At 37.2% G+C, this 12,001-nt stretch overlaps 1 protein-coding gene across 1 annotated transcript in view; it reads left to right on the top strand.

Annotated features, from left to right (window-relative positions):
- The window catches only part of ARFGEF2 (ADP ribosylation factor guanine nucleotide exchange factor 2), a 39,624-nt gene that overhangs the window by 18,344 nt on the left and 9,279 nt on the right, over positions 1–12,001 (top strand). The window contains exons 15-31 of the mRNA XM_026106559.2: positions 363–474; positions 1,109–1,314; positions 2,293–2,377; positions 2,491–2,662; positions 3,751–3,902; positions 4,085–4,213; positions 4,595–4,753; positions 5,794–5,941; positions 6,866–6,965; positions 8,208–8,248; positions 8,331–8,500; positions 9,168–9,319; positions 9,444–9,616; positions 9,895–10,055; positions 10,830–10,960; positions 11,061–11,190; positions 11,736–11,871. Coding sequence (XP_025962344.1) covers positions 363–474; positions 1,109–1,314; positions 2,293–2,377; positions 2,491–2,662; positions 3,751–3,902; positions 4,085–4,213; positions 4,595–4,753; positions 5,794–5,941; positions 6,866–6,965; positions 8,208–8,248; positions 8,331–8,500; positions 9,168–9,319; positions 9,444–9,616; positions 9,895–10,055; positions 10,830–10,960; positions 11,061–11,190; positions 11,736–11,871 — 2,357 coding nt within the window. The remainder of the gene's footprint in view (positions 1–362; positions 475–1,108; positions 1,315–2,292; positions 2,378–2,490; positions 2,663–3,750; positions 3,903–4,084; positions 4,214–4,594; positions 4,754–5,793; positions 5,942–6,865; positions 6,966–8,207; positions 8,249–8,330; positions 8,501–9,167; positions 9,320–9,443; positions 9,617–9,894; positions 10,056–10,829; positions 10,961–11,060; positions 11,191–11,735; positions 11,872–12,001) is intronic.

A 12,001-nucleotide genomic window follows, 5' to 3' on the forward strand; every position in this document is an offset into this window, starting at 1 on the left:
TTAACTTGAAAATAAATCTTTGTCTGTAACTATTATAAAAGGTTTTGAACAGCAACTTTTTTAAGATTTCAAGGAAATTCTCCAGTTTTAGTATTTGGAACAGGTCAGTTTTTAACAGTCTGACTTTCTTAGCAGTAACTTCAAAGCTTATCAGCACCTGAATATATCTTACAAGATGTAGCCTAGGGTATGATATAGTTAATACAGTTACATCATGTTCTTTGACCTTCTAACTTTTTAAAAGTGACATAGAACTACAGCATGGAATCCTTAGTTTTACAGAGCCCTTCTAAACAAAAATTGTATTGGCAGTTATATCTTCAGTTGCATGACTCACTTTCCCCTATGTTTGGTCCGAGTAGGTTCAATAAAAAACCAAAGAGAGGAATACAGTATCTACAGGAACAGGGAATGCTTGGCACTACAGCAGAGGACATCGCACAATTTCTGCACCAGGAAGAACGCCTCTGTTCTGTAAGACTACATGCAACAAAATAGTTAATGATGCTTTTACAGAAATACTCCTGGCCCTCTCTTCTCTTCCCCAGTCCTCTGAAGTCTACCTATGCATTCTCTCTTAGTCGCTGTTTCCTTAATAGAGAACTCAAAGTGTAAGGGTTCTAATGGAGTTACTTCAACCTCCATTCTAATTGCTATTTACTTGCTGCCCCAGGCTTTTTGATAAAATAGCTGCATTTACAAGAAAGTGCAGGAAGGATTCCCCGTACGTGGGAACATACACTTTATCTATATCTACGTTAGCGATACATTGCCAATGAAGGAGTGTCATGTACTGCAGTGGCAAAGCATTCTCCACTGCAGGTGAAATTTGACACAATGCTGCTTTCCTTAATTTTAGAGTAAATACATGCACCACCTTGGGGAATTAGGGAAGCAGGAATATGCAGGCTAAAGCAGTTTGTTTAATGACATTAGTGTGTGTTAGTTTTTAGATGCTGCCCTTCTAACAGTTGCTCTGCCTACTCGGTGAAGCACATCAGTCTTACAAGTCTTACAAAACTGACTGCTGTGCAACTCTTGTGCCATAAACTTCCTTGTGAAGCTGTCAGTTGGATTACACACTCATAACTGTCTCTTGTGTTTTTAGACTCAAGTAGGGGAATTTCTTGGGGAAAGCAACAAGTTTAACAAGGAAGTGATGTATGCCTATGTAGACCAACTTGATTTCTGTGGGAAAGACTTTGTCTCTGCTCTGCGTATATTTCTGGAAGGTTTCCGGCTGCCAGGTGAAGCCCAGAAGATTGATAGATTAATGGAGAAGTTTGCTGCTAGATATATTGAATGCAACCAACGGTAATTCAAAACCTGTTTATTTGATAAATGTTTGAGGAGTGACTTTTTTGTGTGTGTATATGGCCTTTGGAGATAAAGTGTAATTCCTACTTATAGCACAAAAGTTGGGCATCTCTACAGATTTGTGTGGAAGCAGATCTTGTTGCTTATATCTGTGCTGAACGTCTTCAGCAGCCAGGCAAAATGGTATTCTACCAGGATTTCCTGGAGGCAACTTCTTAACTTCCAGTTTTTCTACTTAAAGCTTCACAGTACCAATGGTGGCATTTCATTAAATGCCACATATTTGTTAAAAGAAATTCTTGAAAGAGAAGTTCTAAACATGTCAGAATTCTGTAATGTATTGGTTATTCTCTTTTTGATCAAATCTAGATTAGTCAAATATTAGCTTACCTAAGCCATTTATTTTTAATTTTTGCAATTGCTACTGCTAGTTACTATTGTTTATAAGATGCTGCGCTTTTTTGCCTGCTGTTAGTCATTTAACAAAGATGCATATGTCACTTACATAAAGTAGACCGTGTTTCTATTATTTCTAATACAGTAAACATACTAGCATTAATGTGTAGCTAGATATTCAGTCTTAATCGGTTCCCAGTTAGTCCAGTTGGTGCATCACTGGGTCTGATTTTGTGTAATTCCTTATGAAACGCTGGGAATTAAGAATGGCCTGTTCTTTAGCTTTTTCTCGGAGGATCCAAAGGAGGATAGTACATGAGGTTTTGGGAATGGGTTTGAAAATTCCAGTCATCCCTAGTACTCAACCTTGTGAAGATGATGCTTTTATAGTCTTCTCTTTTTATTTGCATTGTAAAACATTTGGGGCTTCATGCATTTTTAAAGGCTAATTTTAGGCTTTATTGCTCTTTGGTTGAATGCATAGCACTCCTGGGTATTTCTTTTCTGTATATGAAAATAGAGCTAATGGATTGAGGAATTAGGGCTCTAAAACTTGTTCGTTTTGTTTTTTCCCCTCAGGCAAACACTATTTGCTAGTGCTGACACTGCCTACGTTCTGGCATACTCTATTATAATGCTGACTACAGACTTGCACAGTCCACAGGTAGAAATACCACCCACCCCACGCCCCCTAAAAAAGCAAAGCACCTGTAGAAGTTCAAACGTCTCTGGAATTCGTATTCAAAATCTGATACTAATTTCCATTCTCTTTTATAGGTAAAGAATAAAATGACGAAGGAGCAGTACATTAAAATGAATCGAGGAATCAATGACAGTAAAGATCTGCCAGTAGAGTATTTATCTACCATCTATGAAGAAATAGAAGGAAAGAAAATTGCGATGAAAGAGACAAAAGAATATGCAATTACAACCAAGTGTAGTAAGCCAAGTAAGGAGGAACTAGAACCTGAAAGAGCACAGTGCTCTGAAATATTGCAGTAACTTTCAGCGTGGCATAGTAGAGTTCAGATGCTTTTTACAAACATCTGTGCAATACATAAATTACACTTATGACTAATACAGATATCTGGAATGAAACTGGCTCAGTCACTATTTAATACTGCTGCTTTTGTGATGGAAACATAGCTGTGTGAGTTAATCCAGCACCATGGCAGAGAGGCAATAGAAACTGTAGATTTTTTTGAAACAGAAATGTGGGGGAGATGGTTGGCACCTGCTTTGCAGGTTAACTTCTTGCTTTTATGTACTAGGCAACTATTTTGTGCCTGCCTGTCAGTATCATGTCATAGTTCAGAGGCTGATAAATCACAAGGGCCTTGTGATAAAGTGTTGGAAAAAGGGAGAGATTGGAGAGTTCATCATAACTTAGTCACCTTTCCTCATCTAGAACAAACATGGACTTCTGTGTAGTGTATACCAGAAACCAGTATCTCCAATTGTGCTCTGCTCTTACACAGAATGCTGGGCATTCATTTGGTTCAAATTAGTGAATTCTGGATCTTTAGCATGTGTTTTCTTCAGTGGTTTAGATGTTGTTAGCCAGTTTCCTAGATCAAAACAGGAACAAACTGATTTGCCTGAAAAGTGAGGTTACAACCTTTAGTATAAGGATAACTAAATTAATAAATTATTGTTTCTTTATCTAATTGGTGATGGCTAGCTCTCTTTTGAGAACTTCAACCTAAGAAAACAAAGCATTTTATGTCTTTTTTTACAGAAGGAATGACTTAGAGTATGCCTCTAACTTTCTGTGATCAGGTCTTAGCACCTGGCATATAAATGAAGGGCTGAATTAGTTATGTTGTTTAGAATAAAGTCTTAAGTTGGATTTTAGTGCTGGAATTCTTTGCCTGCGTCCTGTGACGACCTCTGAATTGTAATGCTTCTAGGAGATTTTACCATTAGATTTCATTTTTTACAGCTTCATTTAACATTTGTAATACCCAGAGATAAGTCATGGAATCTGCTATTTAAAAAAAAAGAAAAACCAATGCAACTGTGTGGTGTTCCCCTTAGATGTAGCTAACGAGAAGCAGCGGAGGTTGTTGTACAACTTGGAGATGGAGCAAATGGCTAAAACAGCTAAAGCCCTCATGGAGGCAGTAAGCCACGCAAAGGCTCCTTTTACTAGTGCCACTCATCTGGATCATGTCAGACCCATGTTTAAAGTGAGTGTGTGAAATTCTCCTTGTATCTTCATTGCTAAGATAGTTTTAAGCTGAGAAAGGTGGAAAATGACCCTCTAGAGTTAGATAATGCAATAGGTGGATTTTTGGATACATTTAGTCTGCCTAGTGCTTTGGAATAAACCCTTAATAGGTTTCTAAATGTAGTTTCTTCCTTTCTTTAGCTTGTATGGACTCCATTGCTGGCTGCTTACAGTGTGGGTTTGCAGAACTGCGATGACACTGAAGTTGCATCTCTTTGCTTGGAAGGAATACGATGTGCAATTAGAATAGCCTGTATCTTTGGAATGCAGGTTTGTACAAGACTTTGCATGGAGCTCATTAAGGGCAGTGTAGGCTCTGGGAGGGAGGGGGAGAATTGTGAACAAGCTATCTCATCTAATTTCTTGAAATGTGCGAAGAAAAATAACTGGTTTCCCTCACCATCTCTTTAGTTTGTTTTGAGATCTTGATATCATCAAGCTTTTCATAAATTGATTCCCTTCCATTGCTGAGCCTTTTATTAAGTGCATTTGCGAGCTTGCCTCCTGCTCTCCTTCAGATGGAGAGTGCTTAAAATGTAATTGCCAACTATATGTGGAAAGTGGAAAGGAAGTTGTACAGGCATGCTGGGGAAGTGGCCTTCTCTAGCTCTTGAGGAACTTAATTACATGGCTTGTTTCTTTGCCTTGTAGCTTGAACGAGATGCTTATGTACAGGCGCTTGCTCGTTTTTCCTTGTTGACTGCCAGTTCCAGCATTACAGAAATGAAACAGAAGAACATAGACACCATTAAGACGCTTATTACAGTTGCTCACACAGATGGCAACTATCTTGGGAACTCTTGGCATGAGGTAAAAACTGGAATAGTTTAAATAGTACAGCTACAGTGTCCTCTGAAAACTTGCAGGATTTTTTCTTCTAGTTTGCTTATTACTTTCAGCCTTCAGTAACTGCATTTAGCTCCCTGCATTTATCAGAACCCTGCTTGAAACTTGGATTCAAGTACATTAATTGGTAGGATTTTTTTTAAGATTACATAATCTCTAGCCTTCTTTGGGCAGACAACCTATTGTAGTATTGGTCATGTAAACAAAAATATTCCAACTTGCAGCTCCAAACCTTTCTGTGCAGTGTTTGGCAATGTTTACACCACAATCACATAAAGTAGGGTCAAAATAACTTGCTCAGGGACAGATAAAGATAGCCTATTAGGATCATGTGTATTTTCTAGAAGGCCTTTAATCTGACCTAAATCTATGCTACTGCTAAAAGGGGCATTCCTGTTGCTTTATCTTCTTTGGTGCTAGTCTTTGGCTGTGTGGTAGCAAGAGCCAAAAAGTACTCTTGCTGAGAGGTTATTTAGACCTGGTTTATAGCACACCCCCACAAATGCTTGTGCCAGCCCATGCAATGTTGGAGTGGGGTGGGAGAGAGAGAGATGGTCCACTTTGTGCTGATGGCAAGGCACAACTTTGGTATTTTCACTGATTTATATTGAAACTTCATTGCTACAAGTCGTAGCTATAGTTCAGTCTTATCTCTCTGGGTCAATGAACTGTTAGGATGATCAACCTCAAACTGTTTATAGTATTGAAAGGTGATGACATGCAAAGTAATTTAAAGGTTTTATTTTACAGATCCAAGTTAGATTTCTGGGTACTGTTTTTTTTGTTTTTGTTTTCCTTGGGTATTGCAGTGATTCATGGCAGCTGGTGATCTCAAGAAAATCAGTCAACATAACTTCATTTCCAGTTACGTTAGTAATGGTGTTTCAGCTAGATCAAAACTAGTGGTGTTGCCAGAGTTAGTTTAAAGGTTGGAGAACCTGTGAAGTGTTGGGAATACAAATAAGATGGTATCCTGAAACAAAATATTTAAATATCTTTTTCAGATCTTGAAATGTATTAGCCAGCTGGAACTAGCACAACTTATAGGAACTGGAGTGAAAACTCGGTATTTATCTGGCTCTGGGCGTGAAAGAGAAGGAAGCATTAAGGGCTATTCATCTGGAGGGGAAGAATTTATGGGCCTGGGATTAGGTAAGGTTATTAATCTGGGACTTCACAATCCTGCATTTATAAATCAAATATGATGGATAAGAAAGCTCTATGTTGTAAGATACAAAAATATATATTTACCTGCCTTAATCTGAGACTAATGAAACTAAATAAAACTGAATCTGATATTTCAGCATCGTTTAGTAGTTACCAAGCATGTTCCAACTTTGTAATTGATTTAGGATATCTAATAAAACTCCAGACTTATTTGTTGGAATGTGAATGTTGTCAAAACTGTTCTATCAGATTAGTAAACTACAGTTTTAGGTGCTATCTCTCTTTTTACACTCTGTTTAGAAGTAAAACTATAGAAATGGTACATCTTTAGGAACTAACAGTTGTTTTGATGATTGATTGGTTTTCCAAATAGTTTTCTTATCCCTGCATGTTGGGTTTGCTATTTCAGTTCATATTAATCCATACAGGATATAAAACAAACAAATCTGGCTCTTTTAATTGTAAATTAGAGAAAGTAGGTTGTCTTAATCTTTGGAAAATCATTGAAACAGCCTTTCAATTTCAGAATGTTACAGAGTTAATGCTATACACAGTGATGACAGTCATGAACATAACAAAACTCTGCGCAGCATGAACTGTTCATATCTGACTTATAATGGAAACAATAAAAGATTTTTAAATAATCTTAACAGCATTACAGCTTCTTAAGTTCATTAACCTGAAGGTCAAAACATAACACCCTAAGAAAAAAAAATCCTTTTTACTGGGTGTTCAATTTCGTAGTAATTTGGCAGAGATCAGGCAAAGCACTATCTGATCCATGTAAACTACAAGCTAATCATCTCTCTTTTATACACTTGTATAAAGTTTGGGATTACTTTATATTTAAAGGTCACTATTTCATGATGTTAAATACTGATGTTGAATTTTATTTTGTTCTTATTGCAGGTAACCTGGTTGGAAGTGGAGCTGATAAACGGCATATGGCAAGCATTCAGGAGTCGGTGGGAGAGACCAGCTCACAGAGTGTGGTGGTAGCAGTAGACAGGTATTGAGAATACGATCTTTCTGCGGGAAAATATGACTTGAAGTTACTGGCCATCCTCACTTCATCTGCAGGCTCGGTCAGGCACTTTGGTTCTTGAAGCCTAACTTTTTTTTTTTTTTTTTTTTTTTTTAAGATGTTGTCAGAAAGGCTGATTAGATGCCAGTTTCTCTGGACCAAAGAGAGCATCTCATCAGTCATTGGAAAACCCACGAAAAAAACCTGTCATTAAATAACAGTATAGCTAATGTAGTGGACTGTGAAAAAGGGATCTATATGTATGCATGTATATTTACACCTTTTGTTTCAAGCAAGCCAGTGGAGACCAAAATTAAGTTGGTATAATGGTATCCAACACAGGAGACCACATTAGCTGTTTATTTTGTAAATCCCTCTCATGATTGTCCCTAATCTATGTGCACATATTCTGTGTATGTGAATCTTTCTTGAGTTAGGCTGAGCTGGACAGGTATCTGAAATGGATAAATACCCTTATTAAATCACACAATTTTCTTTGGTCTTGTGAACTTCGATATTTCAGCATTTCTTTATTTGCTGTTCTGCAGCTTTTCATCCATTAGTCACAGTGTTTTTGTCTAAAACGTTATCTCTTTCATCTGTGTCTCTACGATGTTGTATGAAGAGACATTTTCAACATAATGTGTTGGAAGAGGACTTTTTTATAATTATAGAAACTATCAGGCAAGTCTGTGGAATCATATGTTCAGCCTTCTAGTGTTTCTTGTAAACTCTTCTCAAGACTCTGAACACCTGAAGGGGAGGGAGGGATGGCTGTGGATCCATAGCCTTTCTGATATCCGTTTTAACAGCCACAACTTAAACTACTCTTGAAGTGCATAAAAATCAAGGAGGTGGTGGCTAGCATCCAGTAAAGCCTTGCAGGAAGGCTTTCTTAATGTCTCTTCATTCTCCCTGTCACCCAAACGGGTCTTCTAGCAGTACATGCACATGCGGAAAAATGTGAGCCTGTGGTGGTGGTTTCCTGCAATGGAGAAGGAGCATAGCAGACTCTGGTTTGCAGCAGGGAAGTGAATGTTCAAAACTGGAAGGAGAGAGACATGAACTTCTGCCAAGGAATAAAAATAGAACAGTTGCAGAGTTCATGGCATGGAGGGTTATGAGCTGCCTTTAGGGGATGTGATGATGTTTGCCTACAGCACTAAGATGTGATTGACTCTTGGAGATGTGCAGCTAAAATTGCAACTTGTTTTACTTGTTCCATAGGATATTTACAGGATCAACTAGGCTGGATGGAAATGCAATAGGTATGTATGCTGACCATATGGTGGTTTACAGGGACTATTGCAGTGTAACATCCTGAACTTAGTTATGTGTTTTAATGTTCAGTTGACTTTGTCCGATGGCTGTGTGCTGTTTCCATGGATGAGTTGGCTTCCCCACACCATCCACGCATGTTCAGCCTGCAGAAGATAGTGGAGATATCGTATTACAATATGAATCGCATTAGGCTACAGTGGTCAAGGATTTGGCAAGTGATTGGAGATCACTTCAATAAGGTAATCTAAAAAAGTTATAGTATATACATGAATGCAGCAGGACTTGTTTGATCAGCTTTTTTTATTTGTGTTCTTGAGTAGTGTAGGTTGTGTTGCGACAACATCAGGATCCATTGAAGGCACTAAGTTTCCAGCGTTTGAGCTGGAAAAATCTGAACAATGTTTAATTAGTTACCAGATTTTAATTCTAAAGGGAACAGATATTTAAAAACAAAGGGTATAAGTAGAAATAGAATTAATGGAAATAATCTTGTTAACTATCTCGTTATATGGTTTTGTATTTGTGCTCTTCCCTGTGCTGTTGTCTTATCCTCCTGATCAAATGTGTAAGGATTGTTTCCCTCATATATAGAGATGATCCTGAAACGACAAAGATATCTTGTTTAGGAACTTTGACCATGTTATCCTTCTAACCTAGTAGTTTTGTGTCTGGTTGGTAATTATAGTTGTTCTTCTGCACTTCCTGCATACAGGATCTGTGCGGCTTTTTACATGGATAAAATGGTTGAGACAGCCGCTTCCAAAAGTAACCCCTAATTTTCTAAATATCTGAAAACTAGAAATGTGCCAAAGATCCTCAGCTGACTGATATGAAATGTGTATGATGAATCAATGCAAGTTGTAATATGTTAGGTGGTAAGTGTCTGAAAACATGCTTTTCTTCTAGGTTGGATGTAACCCTAATGAAGATGTTGCCATCTTTGCAGTAGATTCATTAAGGCAGCTGTCAATGAAATTTCTTGAGAAGGGAGAGCTAGCCAACTTCCGTTTCCAGAAAGACTTCTTAAGGCCTTTTGAGCATATTATGAAGAAAAACAGGTGTGCATGCACTGAAATTTCCGTGATGGCTTGCTTTAGTCCTATTTAAAGATGTGCTCCAATGTGGCTTGCATTCTCTTATATGTGGAAGTGGCAGTTGACATGTTAACTTCTGCTTTTTAAGATCTCCAACTATTCGGGACATGGTAATACGCTGCATTGCTCAGATGGTCAACTCTCAAGCTGGTAATATTCGCTCTGGCTGGAAGAATATCTTTGCGGTTTTTCACCAAGCAGCTTCAGACCATGATGGGAATATTGTGGAGTTGGCCTTTCAAACTACAGCACATATCGTTAGTAAGTAGTACTTGACAGTTGCAAGTACCTAAATTAAAACTGCTGTGATTCTGGTGAAAAAGGTCTGTCTGAGTAAGACTTTTGTATTACTAGATAGATAAAGATAAGATCTTACAACCAAACTGTTAAAACTCTGCAGTTAGGTCTTATCTGTTGTATTAAGTCTGTTTTCTTATGGATGGGGGAAAAATAGCTACAGTAACCTCCTATAGATGGCTAGTATTAGTAAATTTCAGTATTAGTAAATTTTTAAAAGTACTTTCATTTGTTTTCCACAGCAAATATTTTTCAACAGCACTTTCCAGCAGCAATTGATTCATTCCAGGATGCAGTAAAATGCCTTTCTGAATTTGCCTGTAATGTTGCATTTCCGGACACAAGCATGGAAGCTATTAGACTTATTCGTTATTGTGCAAAATATGTTTCAGAAAGACCACAGGTATTTTCTCACGTTTACCCTTGTGTGTTACTGCAGTATTTTCTCCTGTTAAATAGCTCTCAAAGTTCAGTCTCCAGGGAGTGAGTGAATGTATTAAGTTTATTCAGAATTAGGCATCATTTTGGTATTGCCTAAGCAGTAAACTAGGAGTAGTTAAAACATTCTTAAGGTCTTTAAGTCTAGAATGGAAATAACTGAATTAAATAGTCCTTTTACTGCAGTGTTAGGATAATGTGGGGAAAAAAAACTTCATGTTTTGTCACAGTAATTATATCTAGTTAAACTGGCTCCAAACATGCTTTTTTTTCTACATCAAAGTCTATTGTGTAAATATGTAATATAACATTCACTTTGCTGAAAAGAGACTGAGGTTTAGATTACAGTTGCATGTGAACTGTTGCAAGATAGGCATGGTGTATGCCAGAAAAGCATATAACTAGTTTATGTGCAGCTGCTAAAATTTAGATTCTATTACCTATATACCTATATCTATAATTTTTCTGTCACTGTTAAACTTGCTTCTTAATTGCCAAAGTCTGCGAACTAGAAACTTTTACTAGGTCTAAAATAAGTATTTACATCGAATCAGTTTTATCTTCCTATATTTTTCCAGCTATCTTCACAAGTAGATATTTCAGTTTTCTTTTTGAAAGAATTTGAGTGGTACAGTAGAAACTGAGCTAACTTTCCAAATCTACTTATAACATTAGAAGTATCTAAAATGCTTCAGAATTTTTTTTTAGTTTTCTTTCTTTTTTCCTGCCCATCTCTAAGGTATTAAGAGAATACACAAGTGATGACATGAATGTTGCTCCTGGGGACAGAGTATGGGTCAGAGGATGGTTCCCTATTTTATTTGAACTTTCTTGCATCATCAATCGTTGTAAATTAGATGTTCGAACAAGGTAATAAGGCTCTTCTGCTTTTTGTTTGTATTCAATTAGTGAAAGAATCACAGGTAGCCATTTTAACGTCTCTTCCTGTAATTGTTTTTGTTGTTTACAGAGGCTTAACAGTAATGTTTGAAATAATGAAGAGTTATGGCCATACTTTTGAAAAGCACTGGTGGCAAGATCTGTTCAGAATTGTGTTTCGGATTTTTGATAACATGAAATTGCCTGAACAACAAACAGAGGTAAAAAGCAAATAAAATTTTGAGTTATATTTTTGCGAGAATGAAAGGGTTACTGAAAATCTGGGAAATAGAAACAATTTTGGTTTATTATCCTAAAAGGAATCAAAAGAATTAGTCCTATTTCTTAGAACTTATACAATCCAGGCAGTTTGTATTGTTTGCCTTATCAGTGCACTTCACTCCTCCTGGCATTTTATTTGTCATCATGATACTACAGAATGCAGCAGAACACAACAACGTGTGTATGAAGCTACCGAAGCAGGTAGTTTCCAGGTGGAAACTTGTCACACATATCCAGTGAACTGTCTCTTCCCAGGGAGAATAATCATCCTCTGTGAAAACGTATAGCCTTCTGCACAATGATCATGTGGCTACCTGAATGCTTCTGACAACAGACATCTGCAGTAGTGGGGCTTTTTTTTAGTTTTTATCTAAAATCTGCTCTTCTCTTCAGAGGTTAACTCCTTTTTCAAATAGCTGTTCGAAAGCCAAGTGGTATCATAATAGAACCCACATAAAAACAAAGGCTTCTCATTTTCTAACAGAAATCTGAATGGATGACAACTACATGCAACCATGCACTTTATGCAATCTGTGATGTATTTACGCAGTTTTATGAAGCTTTAAATGAGATCCTTCTTCCTGACATATTTGCACAGTTACACTGGTGTGTAAAACAAGGTAGCTTATTTACTTATCTTTTGATGAATGTATTTGTAGAATGCTCATTTTTTAAAGGAGAAAGTTAACTGAATTTTGAAGGAATAAAAACTACCATTAGAACAATGTGTTATGTAATAGATGCGCACTG

This window comes from Dromaius novaehollandiae, chromosome 16, assembly GCF_036370855.1.
Source record: "Dromaius novaehollandiae isolate bDroNov1 chromosome 16, bDroNov1.hap1, whole genome shotgun sequence".
Taxonomy (NCBI): Eukaryota; Metazoa; Chordata; class Aves; order Casuariiformes; family Dromaiidae; genus Dromaius; species Dromaius novaehollandiae.